Source organism: Odocoileus virginianus, chromosome 22, assembly GCF_023699985.2.
Source record: "Odocoileus virginianus isolate 20LAN1187 ecotype Illinois chromosome 22, Ovbor_1.2, whole genome shotgun sequence".
NCBI classification, from domain to species: Eukaryota; Metazoa; Chordata; class Mammalia; order Artiodactyla; family Cervidae; genus Odocoileus; species Odocoileus virginianus.
The window spans coordinates 9,738,549-9,761,610 of NC_069695.1; the positions used below are offsets into that span (position 1 = coordinate 9,738,549).

Below are 23,062 nucleotides of genomic sequence, written 5' to 3' on the forward strand. Positions count from 1 at the left end.
GGTGGCAGGTGAAGTGTAGGAAGGAGACGTACTTTTTCTTTTTTATAAACCTTTTTGGTTTATTTTGAATTGATCGAACCTGGGTCTCCTGCATTGCAGGCAGATTCTTTACCATCTGAGCCACCAGGGAACCCCATAATACTTGGTTATTTTGAATTTCAAACCCTGTAAACATTGTCAATCTCCAAAACATTAAATAATGAAGAAAAACTCTGGGGAGCTGGGAGTAGCCCCAGTGATGCCCGCGTCTAAGCCCGAGTCTGCTGGAGAGCCTCAGTGCAGACTCAGGGGGTCTCCTTTCCATCCCCCAGCCCAGCCAGCCGAGTGCTGAGGTGGGAGATCAGGGCCCACCTGGAACGTGCAGGGAATAGGGCCTCACTGTCCCGTGATGCAGCTCTTTGTGGTACTGACCGGGGCTTGTTGTTCTGTTCACGGGGGACCCGCAGGAGAATGACAGCCTGAGATACTCGGCCTTTGTCTTGTTTGGGCAACTGGCTGCGCTTGCTGGACGGAAGTGGAAGAGGTTCTTTACCCGTCAGGTGAAGCAGACTCAAGACTCCCTCCTGACCCACTTACAGGACAGGAATCCCCAGGTGGCCACGGTAAGTCTGAGCCTCTCCGGGCAACCGCCTGGAACCGCGGCACCATTTGCGGAGGTAGCGGGGAGGCAGCCCTGCTGAGTCGGGATGCCAGTTCCGTCGTGGACGCTCAGAGGAGCATCCGTGTGAGTCCTGGAGAAAGTGCCTCTCTGATGGCTGGTTGATTCCTCTCTGAGCAGGGGTGTTCTTTTCCATCTGCTCCTGCCCTGCCTGCCTGGTCCTGGCCCCTGTCAATGCCTGATACAGTCAGGTTGATGGAGAGGGGGCAGGGAGGTGCTGGCTGACTCTCGGGCAGCAGCTCCTCTTAGAGGAGATTCGTTCACTCCCAGCTAGCTTTTATCATCACACCTGGTTCAGATGTGGCTTCTTAGCTTCCTGTTAAAAGTGAGAAGTGTGTTAATTGCTCAGTTGTGTGTGACTCTTTGTAACCCCATGGACTGTAGCCCACCAGGCTCCTCTGTCCATGAGATTCTCCAGGCAAGAATACTGGAGTGGGTTGCCATTCCCTTCTCCAGGGGATCTCCCCGACCCAGGGATTGAACCCGAGTCTCCTGCATTGCAGGCTGATTCTTTACTGTCTGAGTCACAAAACTTTTGTTTCATTCTTGGAGAAAATGTGTCCTAATGAGATTGGCTGGACCTCAGGGCTGCTTTAGAGCAGGTGAGAGTTTCAAAACCCTTAGGAGCAAGTGAAAGTGAAAGTCGCTCAGTCGTGTCTGACTCCTTGTCAGACCCCATGGACTACAGAGTCCATGGAATTCTCCAGGCCAGAATACTGGAGTGGGTAGCCATTCCCTTCTCCAGGGGATCTTCCTGACCCAGGGAATCGAGCCCAGGTCTCCCGCATTGCAGGTGGATTCTTTACCACCTGAGCTATCAGGGAAGCCCAGCAAAGGGTTCCACTAAATCACTGATCTTCTTTAAGGCGGTGCATGAAGGAAGGAGAGGGAGAGAGAGAGATTGAGATCGAAATTGAATTTAGGAATCTAGCATGACTTTTTTAAATAGTTTTTTTTTTTTTACTTTTTATTTTGTGTTAGGGTATCACCGATTAACAATGTTGTGACAGTTTCAGGTGAATAGTGAAGGGACTCAGCCATACATATACATGTACCTATTCTCCCCCAAACTTCCCTCCCATCCAGGCTGCCCCGTAACATTGAGCAGAGTTCTATGAGCTGTACAGTAGGTCCTTGTTGGTTATCCATTTAAATAGAGCAGTCCACTGCTTTTGATGAGAAAGGAAGGGTTGTGGTAAACTCAAGCTTTGCCCTCCCCACCAGTCCGAAGTTATAGACATGGTCATTGCATAAAGCATAAATCCGCTCAAAGTTATGTGCCAACCTGGATGGGAAGAATTTGGGGGAGAATGCGTACATGTATATGAATGGCTGAGTCCCTTCTCCATTCACCTGAAACTATCACAACATTGTTCATCAGTTATACCCCAATACAAAGTAAAAAGCTTAAAGTTTGAAAAAATAAAAAAACATAAGCATAAATCCTTTAAGATTCAAATCTTCAAACTTCCTGGGAGTGACTTTCACACACTCAGTGGTCCCCAGACCACACAGATAGGTGCATTCCTCCTCCTTGCTTGGGATTATAAAACTCTCATGTTTTTGACCATAACGTGGTAATATTATTTCTCTCAGGCCTGCAAAACAACTTTTCAAGCCTGTTCTCCATATCTGAGACAAAGCAAGGACTACAGCTTCCAGAATGAGGAGGATCAAAGGAACCCGAAACTCTGCCGGCAGCTGGTGAGTGAGCGAGGGCAGGAGACGTTCTTCCAATCCCTGCGCACTCGGTGCCGCGTTAAGGCGGAAGGTGGTCGGCACGCCAGAGAGTCACCCCCATAAACAACTCAGGCCGAGAATGTTTCAACTGTAGTTGACCCACATGCAATGTAAATGGCAAAACGCCCAGAGGACTGTGCACAAATTACATTGGCAGTTCCTGTTTAGATCTCTGTGTGTGTATTAGGTCGCTTAAGTTGTGTCCGACCCCTTGTGACCCTATGGACTGTAGCCCGCCAGGCTGCTCTGTCCATGGGATCCTCCAGGCAAGAATACTGGAGTGGATTGCCATGCCCTCCTCCAGGGGATCTTCCTGACCCAGGAATGGAACCTGCGTTATGTCTCCTGCAGTAGCAGGCGGGTTCTTTACCACTAGCACCACCTGTCTTAGATCTCTGGGTGAATGCAAGTGATGATTCCTCCTCCTCTGAGAACCTGAAAGTTGTTTATCCTCAAGCTCAGCCTTTGATGACCATCAACTCATTCTAGAGTCGAGGAGGTTTACCAGATCCTTCCCTCACGTGTCCCTTTGCCAATTTCTTTCAGAGCCACTACCATCCCGAGCTCCTGCAGTTCTTCTATGCAAATAAAATCCTGTAAACACAGAGCGGCAGGGAGGTGGGTCCAGTGAGCGCATGGCTGGGGGCTGATATTTCCCCTCTTTTAACCCTTTGGGTGCTCTGTTGCCTCTGGTGATTGTGATAGAAGATGGAATGTTGGGAGAGCAATTGATGGCAAACTTAAGGCCGTGGAATTGTATAGTTGCATCGAAACTAAATTCTAAATATCTTATGTCTCATTTTCTTCCACACATGTTTGATGACAAGGTGCGTCCTTTCTTTAAAACATTTAAAGTATATGTGGATTCAGTGCTTTTTTCTCAGCATTTTTCTTCTTAAGGATATCTCTGTCGCCAACCTTTCTTTTTGATTTTTAAGGCTTAGGAGAATATTACCTGAAGTTTTTTTTTTTTTTTTAATTTGCTATTGATCCTTTGCCATTTGCTATTAATACCTTTTTCTGGCGAGACCTACTTAAAGTTGGCCAAGGTACCAAGAAGTTAGTGTGGAGGGCAATTTCTAGTTCATCGTCATCAACAGTCAGTATCTCCAAGATCATTCCAAACAAGAGTTAATAAAGAGGAAAAAAAAATCAATGAAGCGTGTGTTGAAAAACCTTGAGCTAATGGTAATATGTGGAATACTAATAATGAATAATGTGTATTGAGCATGTTTATAGTTCACTGGGCACTCTCTAAGCACTTTGCAAGTATTATTTAATACTCACAACAAGCCGTGAGAAAGGTACTATTAGTACCCTCATTTTATAGGTGAGAAAACTAAAGTGAAAGTCACTCAGTCATGTTTGACTCTTTGCAACTCCGTGGACTACAGCCTGCCAGGCTCCTCTGTCCATGGAATTCTCCAGGCCAGAATACTGGGGTGGGTAGCCATTCCCTTCTCTAGGCGATCTTCCCCACCTGGGGACCAAACCCAGGTCTCCCGCATTGCAGGAGGATTCTTCACCATCTGAGCCACCAAGGAAGCCCAAGAAAACTAAGGCACAGGGAAATTAACTTGCCCAAGATTTCCCAGTAATTAATCGAACTGGAATTCAAATCCTGACTACAGGGGCCTACATTCAGTCTGCACACTGCCCTGTTATGGAATAACTGATGGATGGTTAGAAATGTAGAAAAATAAAATTAATTCAAAAAAACCACCACTGCTGCTCTTTTGTTTGACTCAGTTAACTTTTGCTTTTATGTGTACTGATGATACATTTTTATTAATCATCTCTTGGCTACTGTGTCAGTTTTTTGGTGATCAATCCTAGTTATAAGTGGGGTCACATTAGTCTTATAATGAGTTAAATTTCACAGTCCCTTTTGTAAAAAATCTTATAAATCTTATAAATTTATAAAAAGGAAAAAGTCTTATAAATCTTATAAAAAGGAAAATCTCACAGTCCGTCCCACCTTCCCTCCAGTCAGATGTCTTCTCAGTCTTCTCCTGGAAATCCTGGTATTTACTGCTGATCTTGGCATTTGGGTCATACCTGGACCAACTATGTCCAGCCTTGAAAATGGAAAACACAAGAAGGTCACAGATGCTACAGAGGGATCGTGAGGTCAGCCTGAGCACCAGGAGCTCAGTTTTCTGTCCTCTCTCTCCAAAGACAGGACCGCATAACGCAGACGAGGGGGTGAGACGTGTCCTGGGAGAGACAGGCTTTGGGGGGGGGGGGGGCAGAAGGGACGGCTGGAGCCAGGCGTGAGTGGGCTTGCTTGCTTCCTGTCTTGACGCTTGGGTACTAGACAGCAGGGGCTCTAGGGAGTCACCCAGACGCGGGGCTGAGCTGGGGGATGATTCTGAGCCGAGCCCTCTTCCTTCTCAAAACTAAGCTGCAAGGTTGGTTCAGAACTACTGCGGTTCTAGTCAGTGATCAGTGACTGCGTGAGAAATGACCGCATTCAAACAGGTGGGGGTGGAGGTGGGCAGGCAGGTTCCACACCCGGCAGCACAAACATCTGTGCCCTTAAGGCCCCTCGGTTGGTTAAAGTTGTGGAAGATGCTGTAGAATCACTTTAAGATTTGTGGTATATCATTACTTTGGTGTCCTCCAGGGAATCGGGCCTCCTGTCCTTGGGTGACTGCCCTCAAATCGGGGCTGGTTTCGGGACCTACTTTAACCAGTAGCATGTGCTGGCAGGGCCATGTGCTGGTTCTAGCTATGCTTTAAGAGCCCCAGCACTTTCCTGGTTTGCAGTCTGGGTGAAGCCAGCTGCCACATCAACAGCCAGACTACCAGGAAGGAAGAAGAGCGGCTGAAGTCTCCGTTTTGGAAGGAAGACCAAGGTAACCACACGGAGATGGCATGTGGAGGAGAACTGAGGACCCCTATTATGGGGTTCCCCTCTCAAGAAGGTTGTCCTCTTGCTCTCTGGGTAGGTCCTGCTTGGCCAGTCCCTGCTTCACTCACATGACTATACAATCCTCTTAATTATAAGGCTTAATTATCCCCTGGTAACTGATGAGGCCACCTGATGTCAATTCCCCCTATAAATGGTAGCCTCCTCCTTCCCGGAGTGGAGAAGGAGGGTGCTGGCATGTCCCGCCTGCCCTCTGCCACACATGGTTGGTTGTTGCTCCAGGAGCCTTTGTGTAATATCCCCTGTCTAAAAAACCGTAGACGTCCCATTGCCATCTCTGGGCTTTTTCTTTGCTGTCTTTGGCCTCAAGGCTGGGCAACTACAAAGCTCACAGGCCTTCAAGGTGCAGGCCACCCCGGCCCTTGCTGAGATCTGAGACCCAGACGTATGACACAAGTTGGCCGTTCTAGCCAGACCCCAGTCAATCAAGCTACCCCAGCTAGCACCACATGGAAAAGCACCACTTGTCTCCATCAAGACCATCCCAAGTTGCAGAATTGCGAGTAAGGAATCAAGTGAGTGGGGTTTCCCAGGTGGCACCAGTGCTAAAGAACCCATCTAACAATGCAGAGGTGTATGAGAGTTGAGTTTGATCCCTGGGTCGGGAAGACCTCCTGGAGGAAGGCGTGGCAACCCTCGCCAGCATTCTTGCCTGGAGAATCCCACGGACAGAGGAGCCTGGCGGGCTAGAGTCCATGGAGTTGCAAAGAGTCGGACACGACTGAATCAGTTTAGCACACAATCAGGTGAGTGTTGTTTTTTAGTCACTGACTTTTGGGACAGCTTGTTACTCAGCAAAAAATAAAAATAAATAAATTCTTGTCACTAGTGTTGCCTTTTAGCTGGTTTTGTTCTGCTCTTGATGAGGTGTCTTTGAGTTTAACCTATCCTTCTAGAAAGTTAAGTCGTCATGGAATTCCGTGATGGTGAGAGCAAGGGCCCATGAGTTGTTTTTCTGTCTCTATCTGATGTTGTCTATGATAAGGAAATGGGCTTCCCTTGTGGTTCAGCTGGTAAAGAATCCGCCTGCAATGCAGGAGACCTGGATTCAATCCCTGGGCTGGGAAGATCCCCTGCAGAAGGGAAAGGCTACCCACTCCAGTATTCTGGCCTGGAGAATCCCATGGATGAGTCTATGGGATCACAAAGAGTCAGACACGACTGAGCTTGCACTTCACTTCACTTCATGATGAGGAAACATTTGGTGAATGACTGAGTAGTTCCAAACTAGTGGGAATGGAGTCCAAGCTCTGCCATCCCGGGCTCTCAGCCATGCGCTTGCACACTTCCTTTCCAGCCTCTTCTGTTCCCCTCTCTGCTTCCGTTCAGCTTGGCTCCCATCTTTCCTACACACTGCCTGGGCTCCTGGGCTCCCTGCCTCTGCTCGGTCTGTTCTTCCTGCTTCAGATCCCCTCCCCCACTCACCCGGGCACACTTACCCGTACACGCGTGCACATCTCACGTGTGTCTCTTGTCCGTCCTCCAAGACCTGGGTCAGATACCTGATCCCCTCGGTCAGGGAAGAACTCCCCTCTCTGAATGCCCAGAGCATTCCAGCCACCTTATGCCACTTAACATGTTCTGCCTCACTGGAAACTTTTAACCTATAGGTCTGAAACTGCTCAAGGCCACACCCTGCCTTGCATATTTTTGTATCTCCTGCACAGAGCTGTGTTCAGGTGCTTCAATCATGTCTGACCCTTTGTGACCACGTGGACTGTAGCCCACCAGGCTCCTCTGTCCATGGGATTCTCCAGGCAAGAATACTGGAGTGGGTTGCCGTGCCCTCCTCCAGGGGATCTTCCCTGACCCAGGGATTGGACCCGCATCTCCTGTGTCTCCCGCATTGCAGGCGGACTCTTTTACCACTGAGCCTTCGGGGAAACCCTTTTATCTCCTATATGACCTCAGAGGTACTCAGTAAGTGATTAGAAAATGCATGTTGACTGTGGGGAGGAAGAGTCTGAAAGTCATCTGAAGTTATCGCTCCTCGGGAGGAGCCCGTTTTGACAAATGAAAGTGATCCTTTCTCTCCTTATAACCCATCTACAGGTTACTTTTATAACATAAAATACATGTATTTCAAGTTTTTCTTTCCCCAAGCTGTGCTTGTTAATCTGAATGCCAGCCTAAGGCCGTAATTTGACATTTCTTACTTTTAAACCGTACACATAGGACTGTTGAATGAATGAGAGAGAAAGGAAAGTCAAGCGCTGCCAGGCTAAGTGGTCAGGGTGGGGATTGCATAAAGCTTGGCCCCTGCTTTAGGTCACTCATGAGATGGGGTTTTCTCAAAGGGAAAGGAGACGGGAGAGAAAAAGGCACAGAAGGAAGCTGAGGACCTAACGGGTGTGATCAGTACTGGTCATCGGTGTGAACTGAATCCTGGGGAGTAATTGAGAGAATGCTTCACACATTAGAAAAACACTAGAGTGGGTTTTGTTAAAAGAAATGGCAGCCAAGCAGGAGAGCCAGCAGGTAGTGCTACAAACCAGGCAGACACATATTTGTACTTTTTGACATTTTCCAAGTTTTCTGCAGTAAGCCTCTATTACTTTTATAATCATAAAACACACACCAAAATGGTCCTTTAAGGTAAAAATTAAATGCCTATCAGTCTATGAAGCGATATGCTTTGAAAAGCCCGGGATGGCCATTGTTCACTCTCAGTAAATATGTGTTTGCCTTTGTTCTCTTGTGGCATTTTTGTTTTAACTTGATGACATAACCTGTTCATAAGTGAAACTGCTTATGGTTGACTATCTGTATTTATATGACAGAATTTACATTCGTCCAGTCTGACCATAGCACAGGAAGTATTTTCCGTATTTATGTATGTGTTAAACATTCTTAGAAAAAACTTGGGTCCTAGGTAAATCCAATACATCCCAATTTATTGGGATGAGAGAGAAGGTTTGATATCCAAAGGCTCCTATTATTTACCAAGTTAAGCACAGACCTCTAAGCCTGACACATAAGATTCTTCATAGACACCAACCTCTAATTTCCCTCGGCACTTCTTAAATTCCTACTTTCTGAATGCTTCACCCTCCATGTCCTTGCTTCCACCTACCATTCCCTGGGTCAATTCCAACTGCCCTTCTTCCGAGGGAGGGTAGAGCAGTTGGGAGGATGGGGCCTGGAATTAGGCCCCACGAGTGTGAATCTGGCTCTGTCACTCACCCACGTGACCCTGTAAGACAGTGAACCCCGCCTCAGTTTGCTGATCTCTAAAATGGACACAATAACCCAACTCGGAGCTGCTGTTCTACAAAGATTCAATTAGATTACAGGGAGCACGTCACACAGTGCTTGGCTCATAGATGGTGCCCTGCAAACACTGGTTAATTTTGTTCCTTACCTGCAACCCACTTTCCAGATATTGTTCCTTCTCTTCCTGGAGGCACCCAGGTATTTAGTGAGGTCCATTCTGGCCTGCAGCATGGGGATGTGAGTCTGATCCTGATGCTCCCCAGTGAATGATTAGAATCCCAGGGGCAGCTGTGCACCCTGCCCCTCACCAGCCATCACTAACTTTGAGCCTTGGCCCAACAAAGATGGCTGAGTTTATAGAATTGCAAATGCTGGTGCCTCAACAAAGCCTGAATCTGTCACCTTGTAGGCGCTGGAATGGCTTAATGCATTTTAATAAGGAAGAATCATAACTGAATAAGAATAACAAGTTGTTCTTTCCCGCTGGGTCCTTGCTGTGAACACTCAGAGCAGGAGCCAGGCCTTTTCTTGCTCCGGGAACGGCTTCAAGGGCACTGTTCATTCCCTCCTAACATTCCCAACAGCACTGTTAATCATTCTGCGTGAATCTTTGGGGTGATATCATGTTAATAATTAACACCTCACCTTCTGTTTCCAAATGTGACTGCCATGATCATGTTCCTTTCAAGCTAATGAGTTTCCTGCAGCGCTTTGCAAATGTTAATCAGGAAATGGCCCGAATGTCTCCCTTCAAGAAGAAATGTTTTTCAGAAATGTAGATCAGAGAGTTAAAATTGTTTCCTAAGCCTTGCTAGTAGACACAGGGCTCTGCCATAGCAAAATATGTGAACAGAAGTCTAAAGCTTTCCACGTGCTTGCTCACACTGACTACATCAGCAGATACAACTTCCCTGGAGAAAGAGAGAAGCTTGATTCCCTAATGTGACATCGTGTGCGCTGGAAGGACACAGGACTCAGCATCTGAAGACTTGCACCCTGACTTTGTCATCTACTGGCTGGTTACCTTCGGGAAGTCATAGAACCTCTCAGAGCCTCAGTTCCTTCATCTGTGAAATGGGAGAGAAACTCACCACATAAGATATTCTGATGATCAAATGAAGCAGTCTGTGTAAATTGTAAGTTGTTATTCCAAGATGAGGTGTTATTTACATATTAGTCAGTCATTATTGTAGCCTATTTATCCATGCAAAAGTGGTGGAAAGAATGAACTACAATATTAACACAGGCTTCTATTTAAAAGTAACAGTCAATATACAAAAATCTTAAAAACAGTAAAATTAGCTTTGGTACCTGGTTTTACATTAAGGTGCTTTGCCAGATAACAGGTCCCCCTGTCACTCTGTGAAATAGGATTCCATTTACAAGTTCAACGTGGATCTATTTTGTGAAATTTAGTTGCACCCAAACCTTTTCTTTATGATAGGAAGAGCTGTGTTCAGAAACCATGGCACTTTTCTTTTAGATCCCTCGAATATTGGGATCAAGTTTAACTCAAACAGTTATGACTCTGTTAGGGAAAAATAAAAGTTGCAATCTGTTTGGATTCAGAGCTGCTAGAGTGGTAGGTTAGTTTTTTAGACCCTCATAAGCCTGAGAAGAACAATCCAAGGAATCAGATTTTCTGACCAGCAGGAGAATCAACACCATGTGCAGAATGCTGGATTAAATTAATTCACTAGTGAGCTCATTTTACAACCATAGCGAACAAATTCAATTCCCTGAACAGAATTTTATGACTTAAGGGAACAAATCCAATTTCCTGTATTAAACACAGTGTACTGGTTTAGATGGTTAACTGGTTTTATTTATAAGTGTTGTTTCTTATTAACTCTTGGTAAACAAAGAAAGGATGTTATCTTGACAAGGGAATATACACAGTAAGTCTGTTTACAGTAGTCCTCAGTTTATTGAGCTTCATTGTATTGCCTTTCCCACATACTGCACGCTTTACAAATCAAAGTTTTGTGGCAACCCTCTGTCCAGTGTGAGACTATGCATGCCGAGCAGACACAAAATCTCTGTGTCACATTTTGGTAATTCTTGCAATATTTCAGACTTTGGCATGATTATATTTGTTAAGGTGATCTGTGATCTTTGATGTTACTTTTGTCATTGTTTTGGGGGCCACAAACATGCCCATGTAAGAAGGCAGACCCAATCCGTAAATGTTGAGTGTGTTCTGACCACTCCACCATCCAGCTGTCCGCTCATCTTTCCCTCTAGTCGGGCCTCCCTGTGTCCTGAGACACAGCAACATTGAAATTAGGTCAGTTAACAACCCTACAGTAGCCGCTCAGAGCTCACGTGAAAGGAAGAGGAGCCCACCTCTCATTTTACGCCTAGTCATTTCTAACTTCTGTTTTAATGAGGAAGGCATGTCAAAAGTGGGGCTTCCCAAATGGCACTAGTGGTAAGGAACCCATTTGCCAATGCAGAAGACATGAGAGATGAAGGTTCGATCCCTGGGTTGGGAAGATCCCCTGGAGGAGGGCATGGCAACCCACTCCAGTATTCTTGCCTGGAGAATCCCATGGGCAGAGGAGCCTGGCAGGTTACAGTCCATGGATTGCAAAGAGTCAGGTGACTTAGCACGCATGCACGCACATGCACACATGAATGTCAAAAGCTAGACCTCTTGTGCCAAGCAGTTAGTGAACAAACGAATCATAGGAAAGTGAAACAGCCTACTGCTGACACAGAGAAAGTTTTAGTGGTCTGGATAGAAGATCAAACCAGTCCCAACATTCCTTTAATCCAAGGCCAAATCCAGAGCAAGGCCCTTATCTCTCAATTCTAAGTAGTCTGAGAGAGGAGAGAAAGCCACAGAAGAAAAGCTTAATGCTAGGAGAGCTTGGTCCATGAGATTTAAGAAGAGAAGCCGTTTCCATTCTGTCAAAGTGCAAGGTGAAGTAACAAGTGCTTGTGGAAGCCACAGCAAGTTATCCAGAACATCCAGGTACGGTCTTTAATGTGGAGGAAGTAAATGCAGAGGTGGTGGAAATAGCAAGAGCGCTAGGATTAGAAGTGGAGCCTGAAGATGTGACTGAATTGCTGCAACCTCATGATAAAACTTTAATGGAGGAGGGGTTTCTTCTTAAAGGTGGATAAATAAGGAGGCTTCTTGAGATGGAAGCGACTCCTGGTGAAGATGCTGTGAAGACTGCTGAAATGGCAGCAAAGGATTTAGTAAAAGTAAAGTAAAGTGAAAGTCGCTCCGTCGTGTCTGACTCCATGGAGTTCTCTAGGCCAGAATACCGGAGTGGGTAGCTGTTCCCTTCTCCAGGGGATCTTCCCAACCCAGGGATTGAACCCAGGTCTCCTGCATTGCAGGCAGATTCTTTACCAGCTGATCCACAAGGAAAGCCCAAGAATACTGGAGTGGGTAACCTATCCCTTCTCCAGGGGATCTTCCTGACCCAGGAATCGAACTGGGATCTCCTGCATTGCAGGTGTATTCTTTACCAACTGAGCTATCAGGGAAGCCAAGGATTTAGACTATTCCCTAAACTTAGGAAGTGGCAAAGTTTGAGAGAATTGACTCCGCTTTTAAAGAAGTTCTACTGTGGGTAAAATGCTTTCAAGCGGCATTGCATGCTACAGAGAAATAATTCATGGAAGGACGAGGCAATTAGTGTGGCAAACTATCATCTTATTTAAGAAATTGCCACAGTGGCCCCAAGGAACCACCATCTTGATCAGTCAGCGGTCATCAATATTAAGCCAAGAATTCCACCAGCAAAAAGATTATGACCCACTGAAGGCTCAGATGACGGTTAGCATTTTTTAGGAATAAAGTATTTTAAAACTAAGCGATGTATGTTGCTTTTTGACAAGTGCTGCTGCACACGTAATAGACTACAGTATAGTGGAAACATAACTTCCATACGTACTGGGAAACGAACAAAGAGTCATGTGACTTACTTTATTACAGTATTTGCTTTATTGCAGTGGTTTAGACCTGCAATAACGTTTGCTTACTTGGATCTGTGTTGATTTCAGGACCTAACTATGGATGAACCTCCTTGGGCTACTTTTCCCAAGAAGAGTAATGCTGGCCTAGCATTTTGGACATCACAAGGCTTTTATTAAATATGATTTAAACTTATATGTCAATAAATGAAGTCTGCCTGAGGGATCAAAGCCTGTAACTTCTGGTTTTCCTTGTATCGATGCAAGGCTGTTCCCAGTTGCCTCCCAGGAAGGTACTTCTCAGACTGTAGCATGGGGAGGTAACAGAGGGGGAATGTGGGGTTATACCTTTTCTAAGGAAGCGTCTAAATCTTACCCTACATGCCTCTAAGTGTTCCTAGAGTTGAAGCCTGCAGTGTGGCAAATGGCCTAAGTCCACGGAAGAGGACTGAACCTCAGGCTTTTTTCTCTTACAGTGTTTTTTAGTAAGTGCTTTCCTGGTAGCTCAGGTGGAAAAGAATCTGCTTGCAATGCAGGAGACTCGGGTTTGATCCCTGGGCTGGGAAGATCCCCTGGAGACAGGAATGGCAACCACTCCAGTGTTCTTGCCTGGAGAATCTCATGGATAGAGGAGCCTGGAGGGATACAGTCCATTGGGTTTCGAAGAGTTGGACGTGACTTACAACTACCACTTTCACTTTCACTTAGTAAGAGCGGTGAGTGATGATCTCTCAAGCAGTGAAGGCATCAGACAATGATTTTTTTCCCCACGGGTGGGCATGAAACAGCCACTCAAAATGAAAAACCAACTGGCAACCGCCTTGTCTCTTTTCTCACTCACTCCTCACTTCTCCTCTTTCTGACCCTGCCCTGGATTCCCTGGGCTGAATAAATGCATTTTCTGCGCTATGTGATGTTTTGCATGAAGAGGTGGTGGACAAAACTCAACAAGGGGCTCATTGAAAGGTTCCGGCTGGGATGGGATTTGGCTGGGTTGGGATTTGCCTGCTGGGTGTGCAGGGTGAGGGGGTGGAAATCATTTCTGGCCTCAGAACTCAATTCCTGGGACTTCCCCTGCCATGGGGGTGGGGTGGGGTGGGGGTGGGGTTTGGGTTTGATCCCTGTGATTCCTGGCTGGGGAACTGAGATCAGCTTGTTGCATGAACAAAGAAAAAAAGAAACAAAAAAACCCCTCAGCTCCGCCCGCCCCATTGCAAACATATCTGCCCCCCAAGGGCCCAGCAGTTCCTTTTCCTTGTTCCTTTGAGCACAGCGCTTTCACTTCCAGGTCAGCTCTCTGAGTGACCCCGTGATACTCAGTTTAAGCTTCCTACACTTCTGCTGGTTTATTCACTGTTAACCGCAGGTTTGACGGTTGCCTGAAGATCTCCGAGTACCCAACTCTGCCCTGTCCTTTCTAGGACTATTTAACAGCACAAGCTGAACTAACCACACAGAATCCACAAGGAAGGCAAGCGTGGTCAGTTAGGACTGCTGTCCACCCCCATCCTGTCATTAGGCTGCTATTTCTCACCAAATTTAAGCCTATTCCTTTAATGGTATAACTTCCAGAACTCAGTGGGGCATTGTGTGTGTGTGTGTGTGTGTGTGTGGCTACAAGATATATGTTTGGGTAACTGCAGAGAGAAAAACTTTCCCAAAATATACACTGCTTATTGAAGAACCTGTATTTCAAAGAGTGCTAGAAAACTCAGTGGAGTTGCTTTAAAACCACCTGTATCTGCTGCAGCAAATAGCCCAATCTAACCGGGCTCACAATTTTCTCTTTTTCTCCTCCTGAAGCCCTTAGGATTTGATAGTCAACTTTTGGGCTCTAGCAGTAAATCCCTTCTCCCATCCATCATTACATTCTTAAGAGTTCAGGGCTCTTGGAGACCACGCAGGAGCTTGGCACTTCTTGGAGAAGGTCTTCTATATTAAGAACTGCTGATCTTTCCCTGGGACCCCATTGGGAAGTGCTGCCTGCAGGATTCTACCCACGTGGCTGGCTTGGTATGAGCTAAGGTCTTCACCTTGGCTGCATGGAATATTCCTGGGAAGAGAGGCACTCTGAGTGGGTAACAGCTAACAGTGATGGAGGCGCTAATGGATGGAGTGGAGGCAGGTGTGAGGCCCTCCTCATTTCTCTCTGTAGCCCCGCAAGACACCTTCTCACCTCCTCTTCTGAGAGTCATTACCAGGGGCCCTCAGCTCTGGGTGTAATACCCTTTGCAGCCCCAAAGCCTGCTATCTTAGACCATGGGTCCAGGCAGAGAACTTCTAGTGCGGGACCCCTGCTCAGAGGCAGGTGGCAGGAGCCCCAGGTGAACCTGCCCTTCTTGACCCAGCCCTGATTTTTTTTTCCTGCTATTTTCTATTTCATAAGGGCCCTGTTCCTGTGCATTTATCCACGTGCCTCTTTTAGCTGTCAGGGCTGTTTGGAGCCCAGGCAGGGGTGAAGCCCTCACCAGGGCTGCATGAATCTGCCAGAGGTTCCCACAGCCTTGCCACTCATTCCGTACGAGGACAGTACAGGAAACTATGTCTGCCCTGTAACCTCCCTCCCTAAATGGAATTATTCTAGAATCTAGACTATCATAGGTAAGTGTGGTCATTATCACTATTTTTTTTCTGAAGCTCAGCTTTCTCTTCTTAAATATTAATAGCAATATTTCCTAGCTTGTTTCCAGCATCCAGTGGGGACAGCGCCCTCTGCAGGTCAATCGCCGCAGCTGGGGGCAGTCTGCAAGATGCGTTCCCAGCGTCACCGCCAGGGCGGGCTCTGTCAAAGGGTTTCCCTGGTGTTGAGCTGTCACTCGGGGTGTTGCTTAAGATAGCCTGTTCCTGAACATTCCGAACGAGTTGGTCAGAGGTGGGACATGAGAGGCTGAGGGCACCTCGGGTGAATCTGATGTGCAGCCTGGTTTGGGAACAGCGCTCAGCCTGGCTGAACACTGGAATCATCTGAAGGGTCTTAAAAACTCAGGTGCCTAGTTGTACCACAGACCTATGACATCAGACTTTCTAGGGCTAAGAACAAGGCATCAGTAGTTATTAAAAAAGTCCTCTGGTGCTTTCAAAGGTAGAATATTGATGAAGGCACTTCCCTGGTGGTTCAGTGGTTAAGACTCAACGCTTTCAATGCAGGGGTTGTAGGTTCAATCCCTGGTTAGGGAAAGAAGACTCCCACATGCTTTGTGGCAGAAAAGAAAGAAAGTAAGAGGAAAGGAAAGAGGGAAGGCAAAAAGAAAGGAAGAAAGAAAAAAGTATTGATAAAGACATTATGTAAAGTGTAAGAAGCCGAAGGACAAATACTATTAGGTTGGTACAAAAGTAATTGTGGTTTCAGACCATGAATTTTAAATCATTTTAACTAGACTCAAACACTTATTTATTAATCAAAATAGGAGCCATTACAATCAACATATTTTTGCCAATGAGAAATAAGTGTGTTTATTCCTGTAATGTAAAAATCCATGCTTTGAGAACTCTTGGAAAACATTTTCTGCCTCCTGCTGTTTGTGGAAGCATTTTCCCTGCAAAAGTTTGTCTAGATAGGTGCTTGATGAAGTGATAGGCAGTTGGTGAGAGGTCACATGAATCTGACGGATGAGGCAAAACCTCATAGCCCAATTCGTTCAACTTTTGAAGTATTGGTTGTGCAACATGCTGTCGGGCTTTGTCATGGAGAAGAATTGGGCCTTTTCTGTTGACTAATGCCGGCTGCAGGCATTGCAGTTTTCAGTGGAGCTCATCAATTTGCTGAGCACACTTCTCAGATGTAATGGTTTCACCGGTATTCAGAAAGCTGTCGTGGATCAGACAGGCAGCAGACCACGACCATGACCATCAGACAGTGACCATGACCTTTTTATGGTGTAAGTGTGGCTTTGGGAAGTGCTTTGGAGCTTCTTCTTGGTCTACCAACTGAGCTGGTCATCACCAGTTGTCGTAGAAAATCCACTTTTTATCACACATCACAATCTAATTGAGAAATGGTTCATTGTTGTTGCATAGAATAAGAGAAGATGACACTTCCAAACAACGATTTTTTTGATTTCCAGTCAGTTTGTTGTTGCATAGAATAAGAGAAGATGACACTTCCAAACGACGATTTTTCTGATTTCCAGTCAGTTCATGAGTCACCCACTTATTTTCACCTTTCCAATTTGCGTTAAATGCTGCATGACTGTAGAATGGTTGATGTTGAGTTCTACGGCAACTTCTCTTGTAGTTGTAAGAGGATCAGCTTCGATGATTGCTCTGGATTGGCTGTTGTCCGCTTCTGATGGCTGGCCTGCGCTCCTTGTCTTCCAAGCTCTCATGTCCTTTGAAAACTTATTCAACCACTACTACGCTGTACATTCGTTAGCAGTTCCTGGGCCAGCTTGTTGATGTTGTGAGTTGCCCCCGCTGCTGTATGACTCATTTTGAATTGGAATAAAAAAAATCGCTCTAATTTGCTTTTTGTCAATATAATTTCTGTAGTCTAAAATAAATATAAAATAAACAGTAATAAGTCATTAGCAAAAAAACAGAAATACTCGTTAAAATGATGTGTAACATAACTACATTTATTTAAGAATGAATTCTGATACTAAACAGCAATGTTTAGCAATGCAAAACTGCAATTACTTTTACACCAATATATTATATATTATATATATATTACCAGATATAAACCTAATAAACCATTTCATCTGAAATTGATATACATAGAGAAGTCACATGCCTAGGGGTTGTCAGACTCTGGGGGAGAGGGAAAGGAGAGTTAGTGTTTAATGCATATGGGGTTTCTGTTTGGGAAAATGAAAATATCCTGATGATGGATGGTGGTGATATTTCTCAACAATATGAATAAACTTAAGAATCCACCAGCAATGCAGGAGATCCGGGTTCGATTCCTGGGTGGGAAAGATCCTCTGGAGGAGGGCATGGCAACCCACTCCAGTATTCTTGCCTGGGGAGAATCCCATGGACAGAGGAGTCTGGTGGGCTACAGTTCATAGGGTCACAAAGAGACACGTCTGAGCGACTAAGCACAGCACACCACTGAACCTTTCATGTAAAATGGTTAAAATGGTAAATTTCATTATGCAGATAAAGGCTGCGCTGCTTTCACGACCCTGGTTTCCCAGCTTCTCAAACACGGAGCGAGTGCAAACTGCGGTCCCCTTCAGCCAGCGGGTGAGACTCACCTTAATCAGAGGGAGAAAAGCAAAGCCGCTCAGTGACCGGAGGAGGGCGCCAACGCCCTGCCTTTCCTCCGCTCAGAGTCCTTCTCCAGGGAAAAGGGTGGTGCAGGATTTCCAGGACGCACGGGGAGCTCTCAGGCTGGAAAGGCTTTTGTTCTGCGGCTGCAGGTGGAGGTGGGAGGGGAAGATACCATTCTTCACCACAAAGGCAGAAAGTTTCTTTCATTTCTGTCTCCAGCTCTTTGATAAGAATTTGCTGAAGCCTTTCTTGGTGCTTGGCTGGCAATGCCTAAGGCTCAGCCTACCTTGTTACCTGAAGACTGCAGGTGCATGTCTGGGCTTTTGAGATGGCCCTGCCCTGCGGATCGCCTTGGCTTGGGGCTGCCCCGACAGAAGCACCTCCCCCTGTTTCCTGGGACTGGCTGATTCCCCTCACTCCATGCAAGCTCCTTGTTCATATGTTTTTTTGTTTTATTTCACTTAAAAATTTTTTTTTGGTGATAATACTTATACAACAGAAAGCTCACTATTTAAATAACTTTAAGCATACTATTCGATGGCTTTTAGTATATTGTGTCTTGCATTCATCACCACTGTACAGTTCCGAACTTTCTCATCACCCCAAAGGAAACCCTGTACCCTTTAAACACTCCTATTTCTCACCCCCTCCCCCTGCCCCCACCCCAAATCCTTGCAACCACTAATCTACTTTCTGGGCATTTCCTATAAATGCAGTTGTACAATATATGGTCTTTTGTATCTGTCTTTTGTTTAGTGTTTTTTAGGTTCATCCAAGTTTAGTGTTGTTATGACACTGTGAAACGAACAGTTGTTAAGTGGAGCTCAGGGTGAGTCCCCCAGTTCAACAGACCACACGAGAAACTGAAATAGAAGCGAGTATACTCACAGGTCCTGGAGGAAGTGCATGGCATGCCTCAAGGGGCCATGTGGGCAGGTCAAGGCACAGACAAAGAGAGAGGCAAGACCTGGGGCCCGTGGCTTTGTTAGGCTCCGTGGGTGGAACATTTTTTGTTTTGTTTTGCCATGGAAGGGTTTTATTATGGCGTGTCATCTTTCCTGAATTATTTTTTTTCAATTGTATTTTAATTGAAGTGTAGTTAATTTCCAATATTATGTTGGTGTCAAGGGTAGAACATAGTGATTCAATGTTTTTAGAGATTCTACATTTAAAGTTATTGTAAAATATTGGTTGAATTCTCTGTATTGTACAATATATTCTTGGAGCTGATTTATTTTATAAATGTAGTTTGTACTTGTTAATACTCTACCATTATCTTGCCCTTCCCCACTGGTAGCCACTTCCCCACTGGTAGTTTGCTCTCCATATCTGTGAGTCTGTTTCTGTTTTGTTGTGTTCCCTCATCTGTTTCATTTTTCAGAGTCTACATATACATGATAATATATGGTATTTACCTTTCTCTGTCTGACTTTTCTCCCAAGCATAATATCCACTAGATCCATGCATGTTGTTGCAAATGGCAGAATTTCATTATTTTTATAGCTGAGTGATCGTCCATTGCATACATGTATATATACGTATATGTACACACACATGCTAAAGGCTTCCCTGGTGGCTCAGCAATGAAGAATCCACCTGCCAATGCAGGAGACACGGGTTTGATCCCTGGGTCAGAAAGATCCCCTGGAGAAGAGAATGGCAACCCACTCCAGTATTCTTGCCTGGGGAAACCCATGGACAGAGGAGCGAAGTGGGCTACAGTCTACAGGGTCACAAAAGAGTAGGACAGGACTTAGCAACTGAATGAACGAATGAATACAGTGTTTGCCAAAGATCCACTCATTTTCTATAAGGGGTTTTAACTATTCATGGTAAGGATCAGACTTCTCAGTTTTTTACTTACCTTTCTTCTGGAAATTCCTTGTGGCAACTGTGAAAGTGGGTGCCCATCAGATGATTGTTCTTTGAGAAGTTGACCTCCTCTCATTTGTGTAACCTTGGAGGTTATGACTGTTAAGCTAGATAAAGTCAGAGAGATCTGAAGAATTCAATCAAATGGCATTTTGTTGCATTCAAATGGATTTGTGGATTGTAGGGAGACTATGACAAGAATTCATGAGAGAGAAAAGTAAATAGTCACATCCCATCAAGTGGCTGCCGGTGACTTAGGAACATGATCATTCAAACTCAAGAATGAGGAAAGAAAAAAAAAATGAGGAAAGGTGTGATGAAGTCAAGCAACTTAACCAGTAGGATCACCCCGTCAGATTGTGGTCAAGGTAATCCATTGGAATCACTCTACTAATAAACACACGTTGCACATAGACATGTCCCTTTAGTTAGGTGCATAATGACAAGAAAAACAGTTCAGTCCTTTTCTATGAGTTGAGTTCATCTGAGCCAGACAAGTGCTGTCATAGTGAATTAATTTGTCACCAAGATTGTTGGGAAAGATCAACCTCCTATGACAAGTGTAGCTTATAACTCCAAGTGAACAAACACCATTTTCTACAGTAAACATCCTCTCAAATGTAGTTATAAAAAACAAACATATTAGTCTTAAGATTATAAGTCAAAATCCTTGGAAATATAAGGCTAAAACTTTTAATATCACAGCAAATATCTTTGCATTTACTTCCTAGCAAACTAGACAATTCTGATGACAAGATACAGAATGTGGACAGAATTAGCTTATGTTATTTGTTCACAGGTGTCTAAATATTCACTACTATTTCCTGTTCTACCTAATAAGATTTAGTGGCTACCCCAGGACTTATGTCTAAAGAGCACCTGTATCAACAATCTCTCATTTTCTCAGGATTCTTTAACAACGGCTGATTCTTGGGGATCTGCTTCCTCTCCCATTTTCTAGCCGAAGCTGAATGAAAGAATTTGTGGGTTATGATCTCTGTTTCCATAATCCCATTCAGAAGGCGTGGGCTTTTAGACTCACACTGGCATAATGGCTATGGAAGATGTCTCAGTTTCTCCACATCCTGGAGACCTACAGTTTCTGTTCTTACCTCCTGCCAGAATCTCTGGTCAGTTTGCAAAATGGCCAGCTGAAGGGAAACCTCAAAGTTTGCTTGGAAACCCACTAGATGATTAGTGGGAACTTAACTGTTCCCTCCGTGGGTGTTATAAATTGAATTGAAAGATAAATTGAAGTTATAATTTCCAGTATCTCAGAATGTGATCCTAAATTTTCCTGGTGGTCCTGTGGTTAAGACTTCGAGCTCAATGCAGGTGGGCCCTGGGTTCAATCCTTGGTCAGGGAAAAAGATCTGGAAGGCCACAACTAAGAGCCCTCGATGTCACAACAAAGATTCTGAGTGCTGCAACTAAGACCCAGCATGGTCAAAAAAAAAAAAAGAATGTGATCTTATTTGGGAAATGGGTCTTTGCAGCTTTATCCAAGTTAAGATAAGGTCATTAGGGTAAGCCCTAATTCTGTGAGTAGTATCCTTATAGAAGGGGGAAAATTGGACTCAGACACACACAAAGGGAAGACAATGTGAAGAAACACAGCGAGAACGCCATATAAAAATGGAGGCAGAGTGGACCTGACCGATGAAGCTGTAAACTGAAGGGCTCTAAGGATTGCCCCCTGCCGTCGGAAGCTGGGAGAGGTAAGGATGGATTCTACCCAGAGGCTCACAGGGAGGACAGTCCTGAAATCACCTTGATCTCAGACTTCCAGCCTCCAGAACTATGAGAGTTCTGGTTTTAAGAACTCTCTATGAGAGTTTCAGTGGTTTTAAGCCACCCAATTAGTGGAACCTTTAACCTGGGAGTGACTTAGAATTGACAACAGAGATTATTAGGCAAACCAAATCCATGGTATCATTATTGTGTGAAATCTGGTAATAATTTGTATGTACCAGTATTTGTCTTAGCCCACACACCCCCATCCCAACCACCACCTCACCCCAGGAAACAGAGCTACTGTGATGGGATTTGGGCAGGTAATTTGTTTTGATAAGAAATCCCAGGGAATAGAAGTAAAACAATAAAACTGCATCAGATGGTAAAGAATCTGCCTGCAATGCTGGAGACTCGGGTTCAATCCCTGGGTCAGGGCAGATTCCCTGGAGGAGGGCATGGCAACCCACGGCAGTCTCCTTGCCTGGAGAATCCCAGGGACAGGGGTGCCTGATGGGCTACAGTCCATGGGGTCACAAAGAGTCAGACATGACAGTGACTTCCACTCACTCACTCTCAATTGAGTTGGTCATTGCCGTGGGTCACTGAAGCCCCATCCTTCAAGCACCTCTGAGCAACCTTGTGAAATACGCCGGAGAATTGTCTGCTCAAGGGACAGTAGAGGAGACCATAGGAAGAACCCAGTGCTTCTGGATTCTCCCACCTGACCTCAAATCCCTTACACTTCTGGGTCTGTGCATGTGTTCAGGCATAGTGGCTCGCAATGGGTCCTTGGCCTTGGTACTGAGAAGCAAGACAAGGGTGAAAAGCAAGGGACTGTGGATGGAGATGCTGTCAGACCTTGTCTGTGCAAAGCTGGGGCCCAGCACTGACCAGTGCAAAGGATCTGGAGAATTTGGCTTATTAGAGGACTGAGCAGTTCATCTAGATTTTAAGCTGAAATGTCCAAGTCTTTAAACAGCATTGGAATATTTAGAAGAATTTAATCATCATCTTGATAAATTTTATTAGATTTGTAAGAATTCCTTAGGTACTTGGAAAAGTTGTTTGGTTTGCCAGCCACTGACTTACTTTAAAAGGGAAATTGAGTGTGCTGGCTTTATCAGTACACTAAATATTTAAAGGAATTAAATATTTAAAGGAATTCAATTAAATTATGAAAGTCTTCTTAAAATCATTTGTGAAAATTTGAAAGATTTATAAATAGAACTTATTTCTAATTTGAACTTAAAAACTTCAAGAAAACCAAGCCTTTGAATGATTTGAGTATTAACGTTAAATACCAAAGTAGTTCCTGAATGTTTTTTTCTTTACAAAAGAGCCACTCCTAAAAACTGGAAAAAAAAAAAAATCACAGTTACATTTTTCCACCCTATGGAAATCATCATTCTTTTCTACACTGTTGTTCATCTGAAAAGTGAGTTCTTCAAACATGGGATTAAATAGAACATATCCTTCTAATTTTCAACTTAACTTTTGTTTCAGTTGGGGTTTTCTGGTTGCAAACAACAGAAGGCAATTTTGGCAAAGCAAAGGGGATTTACTGGAAGGGTTCTGGGGAGCTCAGAGAATCAGTGAAAAGGCTGGGATGTGGTCTCTGAAATGGATTAGCATCAGGTTTGATCAGTAATCTAAGCAGGGTGCATGGACTCTGCCCCAGGCAGATTCAGTTGCAGGTATCAGTTGCTCCTCTGGCTTTCATCTGCAAAAAAAAAAGGATTTAATACTGGGGGCAGCGTGCTTCCAAGATC

At 44.9% G+C, this 23,062-nt stretch overlaps 1 protein-coding gene across 6 annotated transcripts in view; it reads left to right on the plus strand.

Annotated features, from left to right (window-relative positions):
• MRO (maestro) overlaps positions 1-3,554 on the plus strand; it is a 79,469-nt gene extending 75,915 nt beyond the window's left edge. For 5 of the 6 annotated variants that reach the window (XM_070452518.1, XM_070452522.1, XM_070452517.1 and 2 more), the window contains 2 exons: positions 447-602; positions 2,255-3,554. In XM_070452518.1, coding sequence (XP_070308619.1) covers positions 447-602; positions 2,255-2,461 — 363 coding nt within the window. In that variant the 3' untranslated portion in view covers positions 2,462-3,554. The remainder of the gene's footprint in view (positions 1-446; positions 603-2,254) is intronic. The other variant, XM_070452523.1, reaches the window with a different exon arrangement.
• The last annotated feature ends 19,508 nt before the right edge of the window (positions 3,555-23,062 follow it).